This window comes from Juglans microcarpa x Juglans regia, chromosome 2D (genome assembly GCF_004785595.1).
Source record: "Juglans microcarpa x Juglans regia isolate MS1-56 chromosome 2D, Jm3101_v1.0, whole genome shotgun sequence".
Lineage (NCBI taxonomy): Eukaryota > Viridiplantae > Streptophyta > Magnoliopsida > Fagales > Juglandaceae > Juglans > Juglans microcarpa x Juglans regia.
Genome location: NC_054596.1, coordinates 17,922,272 through 17,949,319, shown reverse-complemented (window position 1 = coordinate 17,949,319; position 27,048 = coordinate 17,922,272). Strand labels below are relative to the sequence as shown.

Below are 27,048 nucleotides of genomic sequence, written 5' to 3'. Positions count from 1 at the left end.
GTTGGCTCAAGCCAAAGTTTGCTCAATGTCGCTCGACATACCGCTCGAGCGAAGCTCAAGTTCAAGAGTTTCGCTTGACACTCCACTCAAGCAAGCCACAAACCCTAGTGTTCGCTTGACACTCCGCTGGAGCCAATGTTCATTTGGCTGTTCGCTCGAGGTGCGTTCGACACGTCGCTGGAGCGAAGTACGCAGTTTTGCCAAATTAGGGTTTCCAATGCCACTCATTATATATATGTCATATTAGACTTGTGTTGGACGGCCTCAATCATATTTTGAGAGGGAACAATTGTCTAGTGAGTGCATATTGTGTGAGAGAGCAAAAAACCCTAGAGAGTGTGAGTTGAGATTGAGTGATTGTAATCTCCTCTGGTTAATAAAATCTCTGCAGTTCTATGGACATAGGCAATTTGTCGAATCACGTATATTGTGCGTTGTGTGCTTGATTGTGTTGCTTTTACTTTATTTGTCATCATTGGTATGTGTGTTTTACATAACATTTCACAACAACCATTGGTCCAAGTGTTGTGTCATATGGCAACAGACAATATATATACTTATTCGGAATAGACTTTGGTCATCTATTAATATCGCTTCATGGCAGCTACTGTAACTGAAGTTACACGACTTTCCTTTTTGCTATGTGACCTCAACATCACTCTCACAAACACACTAGTGTTACACATTGAGTTAGATTACCATTATATTTGAGAAAGAGTGGAACTTAGGAGCTTAGAAACTTGGTTTGTTAACTCATCCAACCAGTTGGCTAACATCTTCCCCAAACCTCTCTCAAAATCAACTTTCCAGTCTCTAAAAAGCCAAACTTGGCTTGTGCTTTGATTCCCAACCAACTTTGAGGGGGAGAGATAGAGCCATAAATATTAAATTCAGCACATTCAGCACAATCATTGATTCCCCATGATCTCGGGAATGCGACATAAAATGGAATAATAGTGCATCATCATATACAGGAAGCTTTTAATGTTGAAGATTCTGCCACACAGTGTATACAATATAGATCTAGAAAGGACTTTAGTTGTAACTTGCATGATTGTTTCCATTATTTTATTTCATTTTATTCCCTCATTTTGACAGCTTATGTGTTTAATTTTTTTTACTTACTAATTAAGGAAGTGACTATTAGTGTATTAATATATTTTTATATTTTTTAAAAATGCTTTAAAATGTTAAAAAAATATGAATAAGAAAAATTAAAAAAATTAAAAAAGTGAATTTTGTCTAGGGGCACGCCCAGCGGTCATTACTGGGCGCAGTGGCGGACCTACGTTTATCTAAGGGGGCCATGAATTTTTTTGAAAAATCAAAATATACCCTAATTTTTAATACTAATTTTATAAATATAGAAAATGGTCCCCAAAAAAAAATTATAATCTCCATATGCTCTGTAAAATTTTATAAAATTCCAAACTTATTAATATGGATCCCAAAGTTTTTTGTTATACAATATTAGGCTTCTTAATATGGAGTCCAAAGTAAAAATATAAGAAAATTATTTAAGGTTGGTGATCTATATATATGGAAAATAGTTGAGAGGTTTTATCCTCTAGACTTTATTAAGTAAGAAAAAATTTATTTAAGGTCTCTATTATAGACTATTATATGCTTAATGTGACATGAAAATATCTAGAGTTTACATGAAACTTAATAAACTAGCTTAGATACTCGAATGAAAGATGACATTATCAAATATTACTTTATATAAGTTTCTATGAAGCAAATATATTCTAAATATTTCATTACAAAAATAATAATAGATAAATATTCTTTCAGGAAACTTTAACATAAAAAATCTGAAACATATATTAAGACGTTGTATTTTTAGAAGTTTTTTTTTCTACGTGTATATTGTAAATTATTGAGATCTAATTTTATATATAGTTATTTGATAGAGATAATCAACGTACATGATCAATGGATCATCTAGACTTGAGAACCCTTTGTGAAATAGCAAAATCAAACGCATTACTTTTCGGGTCAGTGTTTTAATTTGTTTTTTGGGGGAGTCAAACCATTATCAAAGACATTATAGGCTACTGCATCCAATGAACTGTGCACAAACCCCGACATTGTTGCCCAAACTGCATCCAACGTCCATGACTTCTGTATTTATCTTTCTTTCGAGTCTGGAGTGGAGAAAGCCTTCTTGCCCATCTATTCCACTATGGTGGTCTTTTAATTTCCTTGGGAATTCAAGTTCTTTTTTCTTTATTTTTTACTTCGTATTACCACACTTTTTTATATTTATGCGAGCCTACGGGTATTAATAATTTGCTGTTTGCATGCATAAAAGTCGGGCAATACATAATGATATATCGCATATGCAGCAATTAATATTTGATACCATATTTATCTTTTTGTGTATTAGACCATTTTTTTTATACAACCGGATGAGGTTTCGAATTTAGATTTTTTATTTAGAGAATCGAATCATATACCATTAGGTTATTAGATTCTTGGCATGTATTAATTAGACTATCAAATTAAATTAAAAAAATTAGAAATCATATGAATTAAAAAGCTTGGACGTGGAGGATAGAGTAAGGCCCATTTAGATAGTGAGATAAAATGAGATGAGATGAGATAGTTTTAAATAAAAGATGAAAGTTAAATAAAATATTATTAAAATATTATTTTTTAATATTATTATTGTTTTAAAATTTAAAAAAATTGAATTTTTTATTATATTTTATATGAGAATTTGAAAAAATTATAATAATAAAATAAAATAAAATGCGATGAAACCGTTTATATATCAAGCTAGACATAAATGCCATCAGTATGATTGATGTTTGATATATGAGCGATGCTACGTCCAGTACCGCTCCCAACTCCTACTAGGAGCTATCGTTAGGTATAATTAGTCTACTTTTTTTTTCATTGCCTTTTATATATATATATATATATATTTTACAATTTTAAATATTTTTTAAAAAAATAAAAAAATACAATATTATTAAAAATTACTTTCTTAATCACTATGTAAAAATAAAAATAAAAAATTCTAGAGATAACACCGAGTTGTAAGAACCAGTAGTGAAAGTATCATTTTACTTAATTTTTAGGGTGGCCTACAGTCACCGTTGGTTCCTACTAATTATTTTGATATCTTTTTTAGTTTTTTTTTACATGTATTTTTTTTTACATTTTTAAATATTTTTTTTAATTTACAAAATCATTAAAAATATACTTCTCTAATCATGAAGTTAAAAAAAAAAAAAGAAAAAAAAAAAAATGATGCCAACGGTTGCATCCGGTGAGAGCTAGTATTATCCTCTATATATACATAATACAAGTAGATTTTCAATATTATTCCTAGATAAGTGGGGATACTAATCTCCAAAAGAATGCGAGGAGGATCGTGTGAAAGGACGTTCTGGTTAATTCCTCGAAATGCTGAACACCTAACCCTACCTCTACCAGTATTACCGCCAACGATTCAGGACCGCTATTCATGCTTTTTCTACTACCCCACATTGAAAATTTGAAACATTGATCATACTCTCTCTCTCTCTCTCTCTCTCTCTCTCTCTCTCTCTCTGCGCGTGAGTGAAAAACCTCATCCTTCGAACACTAATATCAAGCGTCGTCCTTTTTTTTGTAGAATTAAATCATGATGAGCTAGAGTCCAAATTAAGAGCATCTCATCACATGCTAGCTGCATGTTGGGGCGGTGCGAATAATTGCGAGCAGCGCTCCCATGTCCATGACGTATATCATCCCAATCCTTTTATTTATTTTTATACCTACTTCATCAAAAACACGAATCCTGCAGACTGCCCGCCCTACTTGGAAGTTGAATGCCTCTTTGTATGACTTTTAATTTGTCCGCACCATTACTGTATTACGTGTTTGATGTACTTGATAATTCTCTTGTTATCAATGTTAGCACGATGACAAATTGACAATATATGTGCGGTTAATTAAGATATATTATTTATTATTTCTTTTGTCATTTAAAAATGATTTAGATTCAGAGATGAGTTGAGATAGTTTGTGAATATTATAATAAAAGTTAAATTATTTATTATATTTTGTATAGAAATTTGAAAATATTATTTTAAGATTTGAAAAAGTTAAATTGTTATATTATATTTTATGTGAGAAGTTAAAAAAGTTGAAGTAAATTTTAAATACAAACGAGACCTTAGTCTTTAAAAGTTTAAATAGGCAAATAATATTAAACAATTTACGAGTAGAGCTAGCTTCAACTTGTTATGCTTTGGTTTCATGTTTTTTGCACTTCTTACCTATGTTAATGATGATTACTACGACATAAATGCTTGTTTTAGATCATATTTTTCATCTTAAAAAGGTTATTTTGCCGCAAAATATGTATCGATCGATACATGCAGTCGGGCGCCCGAAAAGTCTTATATATATATATAGAGAGAGAGAGAGAGAGAGAGATTACATTAATTATTATATGGAGTACGTAGCATAAAACTTGGTGCAACCTTATCGAGTTATCGGTGGATGGCCATGACTGCGCCTGTCATGCACGTCGACTTCCTTTCATGAATTTATGTGGATTTCTGTTTTGATCAGTAGAAGATGATGAGCACAAGATCATTGGACCAAAGGGAAAGAATAATACTTTGAGGATAGAATTGCCTTGCCAAGTTGTTTTCAGATAGGCTTATCCTTCTTGGGAGTCCCAATTTCCAATTTCTCAGCCGTTTGTATCGCCACTGCTAGTGCTAGCTAGAACTAACACCCACAAAAAAGGGTGTACTTTTTTTTTTTTTTGTGCAGATAAAGGGTGTACTTTTTTTGTTTCTTTTTATCTGAGCCAAAAACAATATGTTCAGTACTCCCGCAACTAATTATAAAAAACTTTTAGAATATTTTCCCAAGAAATATGTACATATATATATATATATATATAAGCTATATATAAGGTTTGAATGGAAGAGATCAAACTCATGTAAACTATATTTTTCTGAATTAGATAACTATGGAAGAAGTTCTAGTATCATCCATTTGAACTCTACTTGATACATAATAACAATCATTTACTCTACTTGACACTTTCTTTTTCTTTTTTCTTTTTTTTTTTTTTAAAAAAAACTTGAAATTTCATTAATCAACTGTACTATAATAGACACTGAAGATAGTGGAGAGTTTCCTCCGGATCCACTATACACTCTGATATAAGCAATACATTTTTACCTAATGTATGTGTAACTACATTGCCTTCTCTATTAATATGTTTAATATTACAAACATCAAAACATGTAATTCTTGATTTGATATTTGAAATGATCATTCCAAAATAGTTTTCAATTGCCAGTTGTTTCTGAATTTCCTTTACTACTCTTTTGGAATTACTTTCTAAAACTACCTTTCTCATTTCCAGATCAATACCAAAATTTACTAATATAAGTGCTGCTTTCTTTCTGGTGCCACATGGGTCGAAGCTTCAAAACAATGGGGGAAAAAAAAGGGTAAAATGAAATAAGGGGGGAAAAAAAAAAAGAGGAGAAAATGAAAATTTTGCCTAATCTTTAACGCGAGGTAGGGTTGGTCTTGAGCATGATTTTCTAAGGATTAAGAAATTTTTTATAATTAGATATTGGTTTTGGGTTGTAATGTACGTACGTAGGCCTAATTAATGGGTAAGACCCAAATCCTCGATCTCTTATAATTAACTGATTGAGGACGTACAAATGCGTAAAAAGGAAAGTCTTCATCTGCAATTGTTGGCCCAATATATAAATCCTATATTTCTTCGGTCCATGAAAAGAGTTTTCATCTTTTTAGATGCAAATGGACAAGGAATAATATTGTAACAATGAAGATTTGCCGCTATGTATATATATATATATACAACATATATATTCTTTCTAATGTATATCGATATATATATATATACACACACACACACACATACACACTCCATAATTTTAAAGTATATATAGAGCTTTTCTCTCAGAAAGCTGCACATCCAAGTTAGTATACAATATTATATCATTAAGTTAAATTTATGCAATCAAAAACATATATGTAATAATTAAATCTCTAGTTTTGTTTCGAACTAGCTATATGCTATATATATAATTTTCAAAGCATCATGGAAAGAGGGAATACAATATTAAGAACAATATATATATGCTCTATCCAAACCACTTTTGCTTAGGTATATACATGCATTACTATTGTGAAGGGAGAAAATCCCTTACGTTGGGCTAAGAGCAGGGCCCAAGTTACAACCTAGATATAAGGTTTGGGTAGAATTGGGCCCAAGACATGGGCCAGATTAGAGTTCAGGTGCACAGTAGTACTTGGGTCACAATTCGGGTATGATGCCTGAGTCGAATCCTCATCATAACAAAAAGTACAAGCAAGGCTTAAGAAGGAAGAAACTTGGTGCTCGGTATCAGACAGAAGGGCTGGCGACAATTTACACCTAATATTAATAAAAGGGATGCCGCATTCAATGCAATCCAGATTAGAATGTATGCCGCATTCAATGCGGCCCAGAGCAAAAGACGTGTCACATTTAATGCAGCCCAAGGGCCGAGCAATACCCAACCACCCTGAGCACTTATAGCTCGGCGAGGTGATGCCACAGGGGTAGCTCGACGAATCGACAACACAAGCATATTATCTCCTGCTATGCGACAATCCACCATGGTAGGAACCAGATCGGTAGCTATAAATACGACAATTCCAACAGCAAGCAAAGTAGCGAATCACTATTATCTTAAACTCTCATCTTCTTATTGTTTTTATCTCTATCGTCGTTACTGACTTAAATGTCAGAGAATCAATGGACTCCAAGGTCCCCACTTAGTTACTGTGTAAGTGATCGCTCAAACACTATCGGCATGAAGTTGTCCAAGCTCGTGAAATAAGACATCAACAACTATATATATAGAAATAACTCAAAACGTTAATTCATCATGGTTTTTTATGGATCTGGATCCTACATGATTGATGGTTGCCTGATGGTTAGAACTCGATTGATCTATAAGAGCAATGCCCATATTTATTTTAGATTTTGTAATTATTTCTATTCATATCTACTTTTTTTTTTCTCTCAAGAAAATAACTATCCATTAATATGTACTTATTCATATGACATTAAATAACATCATATGTCAATAAATTAAAATAGACAAATTATAATTAGTTAAAATATGCCAAATCAGTGTGTGTGTGTGTATAATATGAAAAAAAAATAACCCATCAAATAGTACTGGGTTAGTTTCTTTCTAAATTTTATATCAGAAAATGATAAAAAAAAAAAAAAACCAAAATAAAATGATTTTTAATACGAAAGAAACAAACAGAAAAACGAGAATCAGTCATCTATCAAGAAAAAGAGTAGTGACATCACACAAAATGAAAGGAGAAGCTGCATGGTCGCACAGGATAGGTGGAGAGGTGCCACAATCATACGTGCCTGCAAATGGCGCTCCCATTCAGACAAGTTTCACATTCATTTCGAGAAATATTCGGATAGACATAAATGATAAATCAGATAGAGAAAATATACAACTTGGGTTTTGTTTTTTTACGACCTGGTCATGGGGCATCGATTTTTAGTTTTTACTATCTTCAGAAGGGATCAGGTGATGATGCCCCTCTTGAATGTGTTATAAATTGAGGGCCTTGGGATAGCTTTTGCACCAACATCCCCAGCTAGTTGCTAAAGAAATATTTCACATCCAAAAAGAAAAAACAGAAAAAAGCGCACAAGTTCGCCATGGCTGGAACTTACTCAGTACCTTCAATGGTAAGCATGCATATATATACCAGTAGCCTTTAATTATTTCTCTTCTTAATTCTTTCCTTTATTAAATTTCGTTCTCTCTCAATGGGGAGTCCAATCACTTAAAGCCATATATGTTTATGCTTAAAAGTATTTCAAGACGACTTCGTAATGAGATGTTCATGCAATGAGTCTTGCATGCATGTTTTTCATTTGATATGTTGCATTATTAGAATTTCTTTGATTCTGGTTGCCCAGCACAAATCATGGTGAGCCGCACCCAGGTATGGTGGGTGGTGGTTCTCTTGGCTCTACTGTATTGGATGTGGGATATAATTCATGTTGAATCAATTTCAAAGTACTGCTGGCTGGCTATTTCTGCATAACAACATATAGCAATGCCACTGCTCACATCGTGATATGCCTGAATGTAGGAGGTTAAGAGCTACCTCTTCTCTGAAAATGCCAACTAATTTATAGCAACAATAGACTTTTGCTTTTAGAAGATTTTGAGTATAATATTTTGAATCTCTCCACATAGTTACTACTTAGAAACAATCTGGGAATTTTTATATATGGTGCGTTTGTAATATGGTTGGATTTGATGAAGAGAGAGATTTGGATTTGGGTCTTCAAAATCTAAATCTCTTGTTTGAATCCTATATAAAAATTTGATTTTGATTTTGAACCAACTCCGGACTAGATTTTAACCCTTTAAAATTCTATAGTCTATTATATTACGAGAAGTACTACAACTACTAAGAGATCTTGTATAAATAAATTTAAAAATTGACATAGCTTTCCATGATAAGTTAGATCTGTTTTTATTAATTTTATAATTTAACGTATCATATCAAATTACATCAGTTTGTGGATTTATTTTTATGAGATCTCTTTGTGGCTAAAATATTTCTCTTATATTACATTAAAAATTAAAGGAATTTGAAATCATGCCCATATTCAAATATAAATATTTATTTTTTATTTTTTGTGTGGATAAATATAAATTTTAATCGGTCAAATGAAACCTTAGGAAATTCGTTAGGATACTTTCATCAATATGATATTTTAGGGAAGATAAAATATTATATTTTTATTTATTTGGAAAGAAAAATATTATTATTTTTTAACTCATAGTGTCTCACATTTATATCATGATTCCTCATACCTTGTATTTTGGTCCGCATGGATCTCTGTCTCTCTCTCGCTCGTCTACAAGAACAAAACTAAAAATTTTATATTATTTTTCCCTTTTTAGCATACCAACAATTTGGACAAAGTCTTTTGTATAAGATTGAGCATCTGTTCCTTATACTTCTTTGCCAGTAGATCTGAAGCTTTTGTATATCAGATCTCGGTCCCAACAGGAAGAACTAAGACCCCAGTATAACAATGACAGTAATACGCAGAAATTCATGTGGAAATCTCCTAGAATCTTTTCGATAACATCTCCCCAAGCCTTTTTTTTAGGGGCATCCCGATTAGGAGATTAACATCTCCCCAAGCACTTGTTCCTAGTTTCAGGAATTTAAATTACTTCCCTTTTCTGCTTGCAAGCATGAAATTGTGGATACTTTTAGTTCTATATAAACGTATCCAGCAGAGGCAGAGATATCACAACATCACTCGGGACAATGGGCCTTTCTTATGTTAGTTCCTCCAAATTCTGTAGATAATTAAAATGAAATAAATTTTGTAGGGAAAAATCCAGTTCTAATGCATTTCACACAATGTTCAATAGGGCAAAGTCCATGTGTCGTTTCAAGTAGAACTGAGCTGAAATCTGTAAATTAGCTCTGCGTTATGACATAACAAGTCATTAATTTTGTAAACAGATAATGGAGGAAGAAGGGAGGTTTGAAACTGAAGTTGCTGAGGTGCAAGCTTGGTGGAACTCCGAGAGGTTCAAGCTAACCCGAAGACCATATTCTGCTAGAGATGTTGTGGCACTACGAGGCAACCTAAGACAAAGCTATGGCTCAAATGAAATGGCAAAAAAGCTATGGAGAACTCTCAAGACCCACCAAGCCAATGGCACAGCCTCCAGGACTTTTGGTGCACTTGACCCTGTCCAAGTGACTATGATGGCAAAGCATTTGGACTCCATTTATGTGTCAGGGTGGCAGTGCTCATCCACCCACACCAGCACAAATGAACCTGGCCCTGACCTAGCTGACTACCCTTACGACACTGTCCCAAACAAAGTGGAACACTTATTTTTTGCACAACAATACCATGACAGAAAGCAAAAAGAGGCACGAATGGGCATGAGCAGAGAAGAGAGAGCTCGAACCCCTTATGTCGATTACTTGAAACCAATCATAGCTGATGGTGATACTGGATTTGGTGGCACTACAGCAACAGTTAAGCTTTGTAAGCTTTTTGTGGAGCGTGGTGCAGCTGGAGTCCATATTGAGGACCAGTCCTCGGTGACCAAAAAATGTGGCCACATGGCTGGGAAAGTACTTGTTGCCGTTAGCGAGCACATCAATAGGCTTGTGGCTGCAAGGTTGCAATTTGATGTCATGGGGGTTGAAACAGTTTTGGTTGCTAGAACTGATGCAGTCGCAGCTAATCTGATCCAAACCAATATTGACACAAGAGACCATCAGTTCATTTTGGGTGTGACAAACCCAAACCTTAAGGGGAAGAATTTGGCTACCATTTTGGCAGGAGCAATGTCTGCTGGCAAAACAGGAGCTGAACTTCAAGCTATTGAAGACCAATGGATATCCATGGCACAGTTGAAGACATTTTCTGACTGTGTTGTGGATGCCATCAAAAGTATGAACATTGGAGAGAATGAAAAGAGAGTGAGACTAAATGAATGGATGAACCATTCTAGTTATCATAAGTGCCTCTCTAATGAGCAAGCACGCCAGATTGCCGAGAGACTTGGGCTGAAGAACCTCTTCTGGGACTGGGACTTGCCTAGAACTAGAGAAGGGTTTTATAGGTTCGCGGGATCTGTTATGGCAGCTATTGTCCGCGGCTGGGCTTTTGCTCCACATACTGATATTATTTGGATGGAGACTTCAAGTCCTGACTTGGTTGAATGCACCAAGTTTGCAGAGGGGGTGAAATCCATGCATTCAGAGATCATGTTGGCTTATAATCTTTCACCTTCTTTCAATTGGGATGCATCGGGAATGACCGATGAACAAATGAAGGAGTTCATTCCCAGAATAGCCAGGTTGGGCTACTGTTGGCAGTTCATAACGCTGGCAGGTTTCCATGCTGATGCTCTTGTGATCGACACCTTTGCAAGGGATTTTGCAAGGAGGGGGATGTTGGCTTATGTGGAGAGGATCCAGAGAGAGGAGAGGAGCAATGGGGTTGACACACTTGCTCATCAAAAGTGGTCTGGTGCAAACTACTATGACAAGTACCTCAAGACTGTCCAGGGAGGCATTTCTTCAACTGCTGCTATGGGCAAAGGTAAGTCATCACCTCATTCCGTGAAAATGTGGTATGGTAGAAAGTGATCACAATCCTTTCATAATGTTTGCATGTTTTATGTTTCTTTCTTTTGTTTTTAAAACACAGGTGTGACAGAAGAGCAATTCAAAGAAACATGGACTAGGCCAGGCGCTGTGGGCATGGGTGATGGCAGTGTCGTGGTTGCCAAGGCAAGAATGTAGAAGAGTTGCCTTGAATTTGAGCTTGGTCCCGGTTAATGAGAACATTTCCAAGTTTCTATATTTTGGAACTTGGGTAGAATAAGATGTTGTAATAATTTCATAGACAATTTGGATCATTCTGGGCAATTTTTGGCCACTTGGTGCATGTTTACCCTTCGGTTTAATTAGCTCAAAGCTATTGTTAAGATCGAAGCTGCCTGTAATTTGGTTCATTCACATGTTTTAAATACTATCGTAAGTACTTCATGAGTTCTGTTATGATATTTTACTTCACATGGATGCGTTAAAAAAAAAGGCACAAGTGGTACCTATTTTCCGATTGGAGTTTGCTCGAGTGGATTTTCATTATTTGATAAAAGAGAAACACTTTTAAAAGTGGGTGGAGTTTTCTGATAATCCTCTTATAGCTTGGATTAGCTGTACCTGTTGGGTGGTCTTGGGCCTCAATCTCAAAAGCTAGGTCAAGAGGTGATGCTTTCTCTCACATTTATATGACTACCAGCTCCTTCTACAACCGACGTAGGACAACCCTAACAATACCTCCATCTACCATAGACACGTACGAGAATGCTGGATTTCTCTAACCAGTCTCAAGATGTATTACACCCGAACTCTATTGATGTATGAGTCCCAAAAGTCCATACCAATGTGACCTTTGTAAGTCCTACATGTCAATTCATTCAATCTATCTATTTGATTATATATACTTCTGCTTAACCAAATGAAGACTCAAAGATATTGAAAAATGATGGATACCATTTAAATGCGATTCTAATGCTCTTTTATCAATTGTCATTCAATCGTAGCTCCTTAGTCCACCATTTGGATTAAAATAAAAAATAAAAAAGCTCTCTTTTAGCACTTCTTTACTTAGCTTGACTAAAATTAATTCATTGGATCCATTGTCCCTTTGTTTTTATGGAATAAGATCCTGTTTATTTCACATAAAGTAGACTGTATCTATTTAATATAAAATATGTGTTATTGTGGTCATTTTACATTGGATGTTGAAATTAGAAATTTATAAATAGTAATGACATAGTTTGTGAATAGTAATAAAATGGTTTGAGTTAAGATGCTTTATTGGGTTATGGGAAATGAGAGAAAAAAAGTCGAATAAAAATATTATAAAGTTTAAATATTGTTATAATATATTTTTTTAATATTATTTTTGTTTTAAAATTTGAAAAAATTGAATTATTTTTGTACTTTTTTAAGTTTAAAAAAGTTGTAATAATTAAATGAAAAAATTGAAATTTTAAAATTAAAAAATGATTATATTTGTGATGTTTTGATATTGAAATGAGATTAGACTATATTTTTGTAATACAAACAGGATTGTGTTCATCACACACTATAAATTCTTTTATTAATAATTTATTATCCATAGATTCCGATCGCACAAAGTTCATGCCCGAACTTTAGGATTTAAAATGCGGAAGAGATAGAGACATAAATAAGTATCACAATATTTATGATTATTCAAATAAATTTATAATGTGATATTAAATTATTGAAAACTATTTATTATATCTCACTTGTGAGTATATTATTTAATGGCGAGTGGGTCTACACCCACCGTTAGGGGCTCCAGCTAGGCATTTTATTTTATTTTATATTTTTTTTTCATATCATTTTTTAATATTTTTTAAAAATAAAAAAATTTATAATATTATTAAATAATAATTTCTTAATCACTAAATAAAAAAATAGGAGCGGTGACTTTAAGCGGGATCCCCCAGTGGGATTCCTAGTTTTTTCCTTTAATGACATATCAAAAAATATTGAGATGATGATAACAAAAAAAGATGATAAATATATTTTTCCTAAATGTTTAATAAATACTACGTGATGATACACAAAGTGGTTTCCTTCTAAATCCTAAAATTCAGACAAAAGCTCCGTAGAATCTATTAGCCATCGCATGTATTTGATTTAATTTTTGGTTCTTTCATCCCATAACACGATGCTACATGGTTAAGAGCATTGATATTGGACTAGTCAAATATCAACTAAGTCTAAATTTTGATTAAATTTTTTCAAATTAATCCGTATTGAACTAGACAAATCACTTCAAATCAAGTTATGAGCTACAGTAAATAAAAAACTAAAATTATATTTGATGAGTTACTATTCATCAATCAAAATAATATTTTATTAAAAAGTAGTCACACTTTTCTCATTCACTCCCCATCTCCTCTCTCATTTCATTTCCTTTCTTATTTTCTTCTTTATGTTAAATAATTTGTTTAAATAGTAAACATTAAATTATTAATTAATATATAGAATATATTTATAAAATATAAAAAAATTAAAAAAATTATTAAAATATATAATATTATATTATTATTTTAATTTTAAAATCACTATTCTAGTGTGGATTAATATCTTCAAAAATTTTGATTTTAAAACCTCAAATTTAAATCAAAATTTCAACTTGACAAATGACTTGCCTATGCTCTAAAAATTAAAATGTGTGTCTATATCAATAATGGGATTTTAAGGTCCATTCAAAAAAAGAAATGTTTTGGATCCTGAATTTGGATTTTGAATGTGTTTTGAATGGTTTCTTATTTTACATAATGATTAAGAAAATATTTTTTAATAATATTATGAGTTTTTTTTTTAAATATTTATAATAATTAAAAAAATACATAAAAAATAAAAAAATAAAATACACTGTTCGAAAGATATCTTGGTGCCACTTTTTCGGTGGCTGTCTCTTCAAAAAATATAATATGGCGCTTGCAGCCGATCGAGCTCAACGTTCTTCAGGCAGAATAAAAATATAATTATAAAGCGTGTTTCCAGCTGGGCGCTTTGCTATTCAGCGATCTGTCTGTCTCTCTTCCTTGGCCATACTAACCACAGATCTAGCATCGTTTTCAAGGATCGAGTGTCGCTTTCACGCTCTCACTCCTTTTTCTCTGAGTCGAATCAGAAGTTAGGGCTTTCAACGAAATCAGACCGCGTTAAGGTACAGAATTCTGAAAATGCATGATTCGAAGTTGTGTTTTGAGTATTGATGGTTCTAATTCTGTCTTCGTTTTGCAGTTTCGGTATTATGTGTTCTATATTTGACCAATTGGGTGCTGAGGATTTCACCCATTTGTGTTTACCTCTGTTTGTGTGCTGAGAAACTTCATGAAAATTTGAATCTTATGCTTTAGGTTGATATGAATTTCCCATTATCACAAGGAAAGCTTTTTAGTCCTTTACATGCATTTGTGCAGTTATTCAACAGCGAATTTTCTCTTTTGCTTGTTTTTTTCTTTTTTTGTGTGAACTGGTCGTTCAGAAGTTCATGAGAGAAATACATGTGTATATATTAGAAGATGAAATCGTTTGACGGTAGAGAGTGGCTTGGGGATTGGGAAAATTGCAGATGGGAATAAAGCTGTTTTGTCGAGACATGCATGGAACTTGTTTACATAGAAGGTTACATACGGATTGCATGGGTGTTGAACATGGAAAAATAGAGAAGCCATCACAAAACCAATATTTTACCCTAATGTTTTTGGATTTTCCATTTCCTCAAGAGAGTGTTTGGGGCGGGGGGAGGGGTGGATGAAGTGGTTTTTGAAACATAATGTGGGAAATGGTTCTATTTCTGTTTGGCGTGATATTTGGTAGCCTCTTGGTCCTCTTTACCATATATTTGGACATGAATTCTATGTGTGGAGTTACAAAGCTAGCTGTTCAAAGTTGAAGAAGAAACTAATGGTTTAGAGCATTTTACTTGGTTTTCTTCCCAGAATGGGAAATACAGTTCCATTGATATTTGGGATGTATGGGTAAATGCCTTGGTCTTGGTGGTATGCTCCCTACAAGTCTAAGGTGTGAATCCTCTTGGGTGCAGACAATTTCTAGGGGCCATCGGACTTGGGGAACTTCCCCTTGAATTACCCGAGATGCACATGTGAGAAACTTCTTGTTGAGGGCCTGTGCACCTCTGCGATTAGTTGGTACTTTATTCTCGGACACCTGGTGCCAATAAAAAAAATATTTGGGTTGTAATTAAAGATGAGATTACTTGTATCATATGTTGGAAGCTTATTTTATTACCATGGGAAAATACCCCCTAGCATTTGGGAGGCAGATAGACACAGGATGCCTCATGTCCCATGTTATAAGCTTATTCCTTTTCTGGTGCCATATCAAAGAGACCCATTTATGTGCTGGATTGTTATAAAGACTTGGCTCTTGGCCCTACTACTACCAATGATAGATTAGCTAATTGGGGTTATACGATATCATGTACTTTTTGTAGAATTAGGCTGCAGAGAAGAGGTCACTTCTTTTATGAATTTTCTTTTCCCAGGAGAATTTGGACGGAAGTGCATGGTTGCTTGATAGATTAGAAGCTGGGGTGAAGGATTGAATTAGGATGTCAATGCTTTGAAGGGTCAGTCTTTGAATCGTAAATCATTCTTCGTAAACTTGCATGCTATGCTACTATATATTACCTCATGTTACATAGAAATGCAAGAGTGCATAAAGGGAGGTCAAGACCGGGGAAAGCACGTTTCAAGCAGTTAAATGGATGCTGGAAGCAGCCTTACAAACTGGAAGGAAATTTAGGAACAGTTTTAGAAGTAGAGTTATTTGTAGTCTTTAGCATATTCATTTCTCCATTTTTACTTTTTAATGGGTCTTAGTTGCTGTTTATGAATTTATGTAGTTAGTATGTAGTTAAAGCTGCTAAGCCCTAGGGGTTGGCTTATATGGTTGGAGCCTTGGTTTTGGTGGTATGCTCCCTCCAAGTCTAAGGCTCAAACCCTTGGGTGTATACAATTTCTGGAGACCATTGGACTGGGGGAACTTCCCCTTGAATTACCTGCTGCTGTGGCCGTGGGTCCTGTCATCTCCAACGGATTGACTTGCGGCTGTGGGTCCTTTCATCTCCAAAGCCATGTCAGCATTGTAGGTCTCTGATGCGCAGCGCCGTAGGTCTGAGATTCGATTAGAATTTCAGATATAATTTGACTCTTCCTGTCTGATCTGATCTGATCTTGGTCAGATCTGATGAGATCTACAGATCTGTCCACAGATCTTTGCAAGTGTGGATGGTTTTTTTTGTTGTTGTTGATTTTTTTTTTTCCCTTCGTTGTTGTTGTTGTTGTGCGATTGTGTTTCATTGTTGGTTATTGGTTGATTTTTCACTTGTGAATCCCAGATGGTGGCTTCTAGAATCCACCGGCCCTGTCAGCAGGGTTGGATAGACAGTATGGCCGGGGGGCCAAAATAGCCACCCCATGAGGGGCCGGGGGCCGGGGGCCGGGGGCCGGGGAGGGTGGTTACCTGCCCACATAGGGCGGGTAGCACCCCTACTTAGCATGTTTGAGAATGATTGGATGATTTTGCAATAGAAGCAACATGATCTAGTCCCCTGTAAGTAAAGCTCTTCAATTAATGTCGATGCAATGTGCACAACTGAGTCTTTAGTGTCATTGTTCTTGATGCCTTGTTTTTCAATGTCCTTGGATCTTGTGCATGTTTGTGAACTAACGTGATGCTATTACATTTGTAATTTTACCCTTAGTTTGTTTGTTTCTCTGCTTTATTTGTCTTCTTTTTGGTATCTGTACATCTAAATCAATCAGAAAACACTGCTAATTTTCTAACCACAATTGTCCTGTTTTTGGAACCTCCCTCAGATAGGAACTCTCATGCAATGCGTATCAGTAACCTATCGCCTGTTAACTGTGTCGAGGAATATCTTCCTGCATTTTATGCTAGCATTAAGTTGTCCCTGTGGTGAGATTTCCGCTGCCAGAATCACCGAGAAAAGTGGACATACACACAACTAGATGCTCAGGCAGACTGCCCAAGGTGCTTTGATTACTTTTAACTGTTTAGAGCTAAGGCGACTTTGTTTCACAGGATTCACGGCTATAGACATTGACTGGTAGGTTTGTTCTTGGGCGAGTTTGTCATCTCATGGCTGATAACGACGGCTAGGAACTAGTAGCAGTGCTTGATTAACTGGGCAAGTGTTAGCTAGGTTTTCTCCATAATAGCTGGTGTGAAGGGTGTAATGGACACGCGAGCTGACTCTCTCATCTCTATTCCATCATATATTTGATGCACACACAAGTTGGTATGCTTTAAGTCCCTTCAGGTATTGATGAGTCTAAATTTAGTGAAACCCTTATTTGAATCGCATTATACATTTGCATTGAAATTAGTCAAGAGAATTCCAAAGCAATTATAAGAGTGATCGTTTGTCGAACATATATAGAGTTGAAAACCATGCATCTTTGAAAAAGCCCTACTTTGTAGATCTAGCACTTCTCATGCAATATTTCTACCTATGTATGATACATATAACTATTTCTCATTACTTGACTTCGATATACATTTGTTAAAAGATTGAGAAATCTGATCTTACCTCAAGAATATGCAGTCCTTCAAATCCAACCTCAGTTCTTTAGCATCTGCTATCAATGCCCAAATATGCCTGAAATTAGTGATTTAACTAACACAAAACTATTAAAATTATGGATGTTGGAGGAAGTAAAGGAGAGAAGCAGCCTTGCAAGCATTCTACAACCCAATTCAGAGACAAACAAGCAAAAGCGTATGTGCTAACTTCTTTTATTTGTTAATCTATCTCAAAAGTAATAGAATACAGAGATGCAATTTAATTGAAAAGGAAAAAGAAAGAAAGAAATAATACAAATTGTAATAGTTTTATTTTTATTTCTGATATATATTCTGGAATGTTTGTACGAGAGAGTATGCAGATGGTTTTTTTTCCCGTCCTTTTTAAGGCAGACTGGACAGATGAGATGCGATTTGCTCTGATGTCATTTCCATGGTTTCACAATCGAGAGGACGATAATGAGTCCAATAACCAGGAGCAATATGATGGCAATCATCATGCACTTTCTTGACTTCTTCTGCAAACTCTTTGCAGTTTGGAGAGCTTCTGTACCCGATCGCAGATGGTCCACTGTATTTGTCACCTGTTCCCAAGAGTAGCAGCAATCATTGGATTGATTTACAGCATAACAACTACAATGCAGCATTATCAAGAAATCGAGGATTTTGAATTTATACAGAAAACTTTTAGCTGTGAATTGGTTTTGAAGATGAGTTGAGATGAATTGTGAATAATAATGAGATGAGTTGTGAATAGTAGTGAGATTTGTGAGTTAAAGTTGATGAATAATAATGAGATGAGTTGAGATGAATTGAAATGAGTTGAGATGACTTGCGAATACAAATTGGGCCTTAATCTTCAGTTACTATTTATTATCTTACACTTTATAAAAAATATTTCTACATCTTATAAAAAAAAAATCTAAATATAGAATGTGAAAATAAATAGTAGCTGATGCATAATTTTTTTTTATATAATGATTGAGAAGTAAGATCCCGAACCTCCAACGATTCAAAAAGAGAATAGAGGCTAAAAAAAGAATGTAAAGCATGCTAGAGGAAAATAGCAGTATACATGAAGCACAATCTTGAGCAACAATATAAGTCCTATGCCATGATCAGTGACGGAAAGCTCCTGTTCAGCTTGCAGTGATACTTTGGTGTGGTATAAATCCCTGTAGAAGTGGCTATTGACCTAGGTCCATGCCCTCTTGCCCGTGGGTTCTTTATACGAGAATGCAAGCAAAAGTATGCATTCTGGCAGTCAAAAGCTTTTATTCCAACTATCTTTATTTGCTGCGTTCAGTTCTCAAAACGAATAATTTTAGGTTTAGGGAAAGAGAGGCTAATTCACTTAATGTTTATCTTTTAAAAGAACCCTTGGTAGAAAGGCATGGCAATTTAGCATTGGTCTGATGTGTACGATGAAATAAATATTTAGCTTTTTGGGCAAATATAGATTGGAAAGTTAGAAAAAGATACGAAGAAATAAACCATACGGTGAAAGCCTAATTACATTGTAACCAAGAGACATGATATGAACATTTGGTTTGTCGAAAATAACAAAATCTAATCTAAATAGTATATGCCAACCCCTGTCTTGCTATGTAATAGTCATATCTTTCATTTTCTCTTTTTCCGGGAACTTACTATTATTTATTATTTTATTATTATTTACTATTATTCTATTATTACTTTTTACTACTATTTACTACTATTCTATTATTATTTTTTCACTACTATTCACAAAATATTTAAGAATACCTAGCCAAACGCAACCTAAGTTATGCTCACAGAAAAGCAAATTGGCCAGAACAAACTAACTTGTTTCTATTTTCCTTTTAGTGAAAAAAAAAAAAAGAAGCTAGAGGAGACAGATCATACGAGAGAGGTGAAAATTATCAAGTCAGCAGCAAAGATAAGGCACTGAGGGAGTAAACAAAAAAAAAAAAAAAAAAAAAAAAAAAAAAAAAATTTCAGCAAGCAATGAAGTTTCTTCTACTATTAAAATAAAATGACAAAACAACAGAATATACGAGTACCAAATCCTTCATCCACAAAGCACACCACAACCATTAAAACAACTTGAAAAAAAAAAAAGAATAAATAAATAGAAAGCCAAACCAAAAGGTAAGAACCACTGTAACACAGGCGGCTTAGTATCGTAGATAGTTTGGGAATTAACTCTACATGGACGAGAGAGACGGGGGGCAGACTCAAGCACCCTTGCCACTCTTCCAAGGTTGGATGACACCGACAACTATAACAGCTACTATTATTAAGAGAATAATAATGGCAATGCACATCCATTTTCGGGAATTCTTCTGCAATTTCTTTGCACTTTGAAGTACAGTTGTCCCTCTTTGGACATGTTCGACTGCATTTGTAACCTGGATAAGATTCCCATTAACACCCAATACCCAGCAATATGTATTCGTGCATTATACATAGATATGCACAGATTCAGAAGCTAAATGATGTAAAGGTGGGGAGCTAACCTGGTTTTCAATGTTATCCAAGATCTCTCCTTGAGCCTCGACTAATACCGCCATATCAAGGTAAATCTGTCGAGATATTTAAATGTCACATAAGACATCTACTTTCCAGTAGCGAAAACTTACTTGCTGCAGATATATACCTGATGCAAGTCTAGCAGCTTTTTCTCAATTTCTTTCACAGCATCATGTCTCTCCTGAATTTCTTCAACGGTATTTACTATCTGCAATTGTGGCCCAAAGCAAACTTGGTATGATAGCTAACATTACAAGTGCAGAACTTTGAAATTGCAAAAATAAAAAAACCATGCTCTTTTACCCTTTATTATTATTATCATTATTTTTTTTATCCGTGTGCCCTATACTAAAATAAAGTTAACTCCAGTCAAGAAGGTGGCCGGAAAATTCTCCGATTCACTGACTTTAAGCTTCAAATGCAATATAGCTAAAATATTTAGTTTCAGGCCATTGCAAAAAGACTCGCATACAGACTTGGTAGGGTAGGGGGATCCAATAGATCATCCAAATGACAAAAGGGATTAAGAAACCATATCAAAAAATTGCAAAAGAAGACACATTAAAGTTTGCATGGGTAAGAAGATAATCATAGCGCAGGTCCGGGGAGGAAAGACCATTGGACTGGAGATCTATTTGTAACCTAGATCAAAAGCTAGCAGGAAACTCTCTGCAGTTGTATTGCCATGATAAACTAAAGACTATACCATGAAAACACTCAACTCGTTCTATCATTGACGACCAGTGACAGGAAGCTGAACAAGAAACATGCACCCAATTGGAAGAATCATGACTTTCTCCAAGTCCTACTTTCATGTCCTATCCAACTAACCCTTACCTTTATTATCTTATTTAAAACGTGATATGAAAAAAATCCTATTCCAGAGAAGGATCTGCTTATTTGATGATCTATGTAATTAATTGTGTTTGCGGTTGTTAAGGAACATACTTTTCAAATATAAAAAAACGAAAAACGATATTAAAAAGGAACATACCTGTCCTCGTCCCATTTCATGGATTGCCTCCTGAAAGATTTTCTCACTATTTCCAGTTTCTATCAGGTGGTCAATTGTCTAGCAAAGGTAATTAAATTTAGCCAATTAAAATAAAATCCAACTTTATCATCGGTCAAATTATAATATGAGGATTCAGGCTCACCTCATCATCTGGTCTAGTTCCTGTGACTGCTCAATCAAATCAATAAAAACACGATCACCAACTCACAAAGAAAATGATAAGCACTATAACACAATTACTTCAACATGTAATTCTTAATTTTGTCATTTTGCAGTTTACATAATCTGTCAGAAGAACTTTCCTAACCTGTAACAACTCGTCTCTCCACAACCTCGCGATATTCATCCTGGATTCTCTGCCTAAGCGTCTGAAACATAATACACAGATGAGAAAACAAGTGGAAGCTAAGTACAACGGTAAAAAGCATAACACGTTGATATACCTGAAACTCTGTCATTAGGTCCTTAAACTTTTTCATCAAGGAACTGCCATCAATATTAATTCATATATCAATATTTTAGATTACCATTCTAAAAGAAAATAATTAAGAAGCTGTCTAAAATATAATGATTGGCACTCGCGGCGAACTTTGTCATGTTCATCCTTGCTCTGTCTACGGCCGTTCCCTTTTCACAACCAGGCTTTTGTCGATTGGAGATGTTCTGTAAAGAATGAGGGGTCAGTATATCATCCCGAAAGAGGGTGACTACCCTCAGTAGAAGCTATCAGATTTAGATGCAAGCCATTAAAGTATTACTTCTTTGCTAATTGCTTCTAGTTTTCCTTTGACACTTCGTGCAATCTTTCCAACTTCATCAATATCTTTCTCCATCCGCTTCTTAATAGCTGAATATAGTTCAGCAGAGAATATTATTAAGAGTGTGAATATACAACAGATGAACAATTAAACAACAAGCTTAAGAGGATAAAACAAATATCACTGTCTAGTACCTAACTAATGGCTCACCACTTATCCAACTTTAAGTGAAATAATAATGAGGTGAAATTTAGCTCCAAATACAAGTCTTCCAGGTGCAAATGATATGGACAAAACATTTACCTTTCATGGTGGATGCTTTTGTAACAGACTTTGACTCCTCATTAGCATCCTGTCAAAAAGCCCACATTTACCATTTTAATCATACCATAGAGAGAGAGAGAGAGAGAGAGAGAGAGAGGGGAGGGAGGGAGAGTTTCTAGTTAATTTTTTAGTGCCAGTCACATATCCTTTCCGGGCATTATTTGCTCTCTCTTGTCTCTCTATAGAAGCAAGACCTGATAGCTCAAAGATTTCACAATTGTTCAACATCTCGACTGTAAACTCATGGTGGCGTATCTTTGCGATAGTGCTGTGCATAATCAAAATCTCCAATTCCCTTTCTTTTCAACAGCATAGAAAATGTTTAATGATTGGTTAGTCTTCTGAGAACTACTAAAAAAAAGAGTATGTTGATATGGTTGATATAGAATCATGAAGAATGATGTCACATGTTATAGTTCTTAACAAAAGCTGGTGAAACCCATCTAAATCATGGAACAGATTAGACAAGCATGCCATTTGGACCAGAAACTTCCCCCTTGGCCAAAAAGGTTGAAATCTGGATTTGAGAACACTAAGATCATTATATAGAGTGGCCAAAAGCATAAATTTAGAACTATTACAATATTATTAAGATTTTTTAATGAAATTTTTAAACTTGTTCCTGACTTTATCTCATCCTTCTTTTATACTCACAGTTCTCATTATTCTATCATGCATCAGGTGGCTTAACCAAGAAGTTAACGAGCTGGACTGGATGCTACCATTTAGGTTTCCCAACTTGGCCTTCGGTCTGGATGATAAAAACAAAACTAGGTGCTACCATGCTTCTCAGAAGGAGCCGTATAGATAAAATAAAACTATATAATAATTCTGAAGTAACTCAGAGTCAAATTCTTGTTCTACAACAAATGAAAGATTATGAAAGCAAAGAAAATTGGTTCCTGTAGCACCACAGCACATACAAAACAGTAACTAAGAAGAGTCAATGACATTTTACCTGTATTAGGTGTCATTTCCTTTACGGATAATGATACACTTACAATTTTTTTACAACTATTTTACAATTCATTTTCAATCAACCAATACAATCATGCCACTCCATTAAAAACAAATTTCAATATTACAAAATCACCCCTCATTTTATGTAGAGTTGTAAAGTTAGTTGCAAAATAATTGTAAGTGGATCATCTTCCTTTCCAGAAAATTGCTTACTCTCAATGCAAAACCATAATAACATTTAGCCCTGGATGAGAATCGACATACCTTTAGTTGTTTAAGAAGCATGGAGACTTTCTGCACCTGTTTCTCGACCTCTTCTACCTAATAACAAAGAATAGCAGGAAAATCAGAAGGGAAGGAGGAGCAACTTCTTAGAAAGAAAAAACTATTATTGATAAGACTATAGGATTTTCTTTCAGAGTAGAAAACAGATTTTGAAGGGAATCAAGCGTGATCTGATGTCTCTTGCTCCTCCCGACTAATGTAACCTATCAGGCAGTATATGTTTCACTAAAAGCAGCACAAGACTCAAGATGATCAATTGGGTTTCTGGTCCATATAAGTTCTGCAAAAGAAAATAAAGCATCATGGGTAGGATAAACCTGTTTATTGAAAGCAGCCATTCCCATATCAGGGTTGTTCCCTGGGACACGTGTTCCCATTTCAATATCGCTTTCTCTGGAAGGCTGACCCTTGGCATCACTAACAAATGAATCCTTAACCAAAGGAAAATCACAAAAAATAAAATTTCTTTAGCATATGCTCTATAAAAGCAAGCATCATATATCCGACTCCAAATAAACAGCTAAATTACAGAACAAAACTCAGATCATTTCTAACTTCAACAATCCTCCCATCTAAATTCTACCAATTTCTCTACTTTTCAAGTGAATCAGTTTTTTTAAAGTTGTAGACAAAAGTGTCAAATAAATTACTTACAAACATAATTAGTGGTAACAGTAGTAGCATTAGCTAATTTTTTGGTTGCCAATTCAAGTTAGAAAAATTGAGATGTCAAAGGAATCACGAGGGGTATTCCCAAGCGGCTAAAACTTACAAAGAAATCACAAGGGAAAAGAAAATAAACAGACAATAGATCCGTCATCCCCCATAAAAGAGTTCTAAATCCAACCCTGTCAATACAAATCTGGCCGTCAAATAAACAAAGAGCATGAAATTCAAAATCTAAAGAGCAAAGCCGCCACTTGGATATCCCAGTAACTGAAATGAATTTACCAACAACAAGACTGTGATATCAATCCAACACTATCGCAAAACAATCAAATACACACACATATGACATAGTTGGAAAGAATCAACGTACTGTGAGCAGGTCGTTCATCTTGAAAATCAAGGGGAGAGAGAGAGAGGGAGAAAGAGAGTCAGAGGAGGAAGATGTTCAAAAGAAATGGAAAGCCGAGGAATATTAGAGGTGTGGGTTAGGATTAATTAATAAAATTAATAATAGCGATCCAACGTTATGTTGTTTGGCCGGCGACTCAAAGGAAGACCAAAACGACAGACAACCCAATCAAGCGTAGAAAAAAACGTTATAAACAAACAAGCAGATGTACACGTTGGCAATTAACGTACACAGTGGTCCACTAGGTGAAGCCGCCGATGTCCAAAGTTAGCAATTCAAATTCAATTATATTTCATTCTATTTAATACCGTTCTTGTTCCAACCTTGTGAGCTCGTGTGTTCTTACAGCGCATTCAAATATTAACCGAGTATTGCTTGCATCATGTTCACCTTTAGAGCTTTTATTGGTGAAAACGGAAATGATATCTAGCGTAGAGGTTGAATAGGTAGATACCATGTGATTAATCTAACGAGCAACGTCTCGTTTGGATAGCTATCTCATCTCATCTCATCTTATTTACTTTACTTTTCAAATATCACTCAAGTATCAATACTTTTTAATTTTAAATATTTAACTTTTTCATCTAATCATTATAATTTTTTTAAATTTTTAAAAATAATCTAATTTTTTCAAATCTCAAAACAAAATTTATATTATAAAATTATATTCTAACAATATTTTAATTCAAAATCTAATAAGAAATCTTAAATCAAACCATTTCACTACTATTTACAAAATATTTTACTAATATTCACAAATTATTTTATTAATATTTATAAATTTCTCATATTATCCCGACAATTAAACGAGATCTAATATTAGGTATAAATTTTAATTGTACAAGTCTTGCAAAAATCTGTTATAAAGAAGTAAATCGGCATGAAAGAGGAATTTATTTTTATATTTTTTTATGATTGGTTTATTTAAAAATAAAACCATCCAAAACTTGTATATTTCAACAAAAAGCAGTGTTACTCTACCTCCGAGTAGCAACTAATTGTAAAATTAATTTTTTTTTTATATTTTTTTAATGTATTTAAATATTTTGAAAAAAAAATATCAATATATTTAAAATTTTTTTTTTTTATCATTTAGTGAAAAAAAAAAATCAAACGATAAGTTTTGGACGACATACTAAACTTTCATTCAACAACTCATTACTTTTATACAGAGATGAATTCCTCTAGGTGACATGTTTCGAAGGGCTGGCGTCAACCTAGATTGGGGCCCTAGCTAGGCTTTATTTATTTATTTATTTATTTTTCATCCCCTAGCTAGGCCTTTGAAGACTGAAGGGATCTGTTTTCTAGAAGTGATTCGATCATTCGGGTTGAATATGTAGATACATTGTTGATTATATCTGATGTAGGAAGACAAATGACCATTGGTGACGTGTGTTGAGGGGACTTCCACATCAGCCACTCTTGTTCAAATTTACCTTTTTACAGGACTTCTATTGGGTTGGGAGTCAACCTGGATTAGGGCCCTGTTTGGGGCCTTTGTAGGGACAAGGCTTATCATGCCCACCACATGTCCTCCTTCCCTTGCATGATTCCATCAATTGGTGAGAATCTGAGTAATTATCTTGCTATCCTTTTTTAGCTTAAATAGTTATAGTTTCTTGCCACTTGGCTGTTGGCTTCTTATTATGTATTATTTGGAAGTTTCTTCTAATGGAGATTTTTAGTTTGCTGTTAACGAATGATCAATTCTTTCTCATACATGAATCATATTCAAGTTGTTCTGCTTATTTATTGGCTGTCTCTTTCTCCTACACTTAAGAGTGTCTATTTCATTTCTTGGTTTCATTATAATTTTATTATGACCCTTTGTTTTAGTAATGTAGTCATCTAATTGAACACTAACTTATAGGTTCGGCGGGTGGTGTTCCAGGGCCTTCTTGAGCAGCATCGCTTTTCTTACAAACAAGGAAGTTAAAAGTAAGAGCGGTGTTATTCTGTCGCTCAGAGAACCTATTGTAACTTATCGCTAGGTCAAAATTACATTTTTTATTTTTTTTCATATTTTTTTATCATTTTAAAATATTTTTAAAAATATAAAAAATATATCAATACATTAATAGTCATTTTCTTAACTATTAAGTAAAGAAAAAAATAAAAAAAAAAATTAAAATATATAAGGTGTCAAAATGAGAGGGCAAGTTGAATGGACAACATAGCATTTTTCTAAAAGTAATACAACATTATTGTTTGCCCCAAAACTAATAACCAAGAAAACTGAAGCGTTAACACATGACAACTTTCGTGCCATGATAGACATCCCAACTTATTTTGAAGATAATGACCATTTCTTACTCATAAAAGGTCAAGAATTGATTTGTCCCTAAAGTAGG

At 34.3% G+C, this 27,048-nt stretch overlaps 2 protein-coding genes and 1 long non-coding RNA gene across 4 annotated transcripts; 2 read left to right on the top strand and 1 right to left on the bottom strand.

The window, feature by feature from the left end:
* Window positions 1-7,361: 7,361 nt before the first annotated feature.
* Window positions 7,362-11,642, top strand: LOC121250610 (isocitrate lyase). Its single transcript, XM_041149763.1, has 3 exons — window positions 7,362-7,762; window positions 9,574-11,176; window positions 11,285-11,642. Exons 1-3 carry the CDS (start codon window positions 7,733-7,735, stop codon window positions 11,377-11,379), a joined length of 1,728 nt encoding a protein of 575 aa, XP_041005697.1. The 5' UTR covers window positions 7,362-7,732; the 3' UTR covers window positions 11,380-11,642.
* A 2,489-nt stretch (window positions 11,643-14,131) lies between these two features.
* Window positions 14,132-18,438, top strand: LOC121249902. The gene is made up of 2 exons (XR_005937667.1): window positions 14,132-14,356; window positions 18,126-18,438. It is a non-coding gene; the product is annotated as an uncharacterized LOC121249902 (long non-coding RNA).
* LOC121249900 (syntaxin-132-like) lies at window positions 17,947-24,816 on the bottom strand. 2 transcript variants are annotated; one of them, XM_041148757.1, is made up of 13 exons: window positions 24,656-24,816; window positions 23,934-24,047; window positions 23,596-23,652; window positions 22,351-22,399; window positions 22,048-22,136; window positions 21,879-21,952; window positions 21,733-21,775; window positions 21,597-21,657; window positions 21,432-21,457; window positions 21,269-21,346; window positions 20,402-20,482; window positions 20,262-20,327; window positions 17,947-18,347 (listed from the first exon to the last, which is right to left on the bottom strand). In XM_041148757.1, exons 1-13 carry the CDS (start codon window positions 24,671-24,673, stop codon window positions 18,189-18,191), a joined length of 915 nt encoding a protein of 304 aa, XP_041004691.1. In that variant the 5' UTR covers window positions 24,674-24,816; the 3' UTR covers window positions 17,947-18,188. The 2 variants fall into 2 exon arrangements, with proteins under 2 accessions (XP_041004691.1, XP_041004690.1); XM_041148756.1 differs by lacking the exon at window positions 17,947-18,347 and adding an exon at window positions 19,738-20,153.
* Window positions 24,817-27,048: the final 2,232 nt, after the last annotated feature.

Coding starts and splice junctions, on each gene's coding strand:
- LOC121250610 (XM_041149763.1), top strand. CDS start 7,733: ATGGCTGGAACTTACTCAGTACCTTCAATG. Junction 7,763..9,573: donor CTTACTCAGTACCTTCAATG/GTAAGCATGCAT, acceptor TTTTGTAAACAG/ATAATGGAGGAAGAAGGGAG. Junction 11,177..11,284: donor AACTGCTGCTATGGGCAAAG/GTAAGTCATCAC, acceptor TTTAAAACACAG/GTGTGACAGAAGAGCAATTC.
- LOC121249900 (XM_041148756.1), bottom strand. Junction 22,400..23,595: donor TGCTTCTTAAACAACTAAAG/GTATGTCGATTC, acceptor GCTTTTTGACAG/GATGCTAATGAGGAGTCAAA. Junction 21,658..21,732: donor ACCTAATGACAGAGTTTCAG/GTATATCAACGT, acceptor ATTATGTTTCAG/ACGCTTAGGCAGAGAATCCA.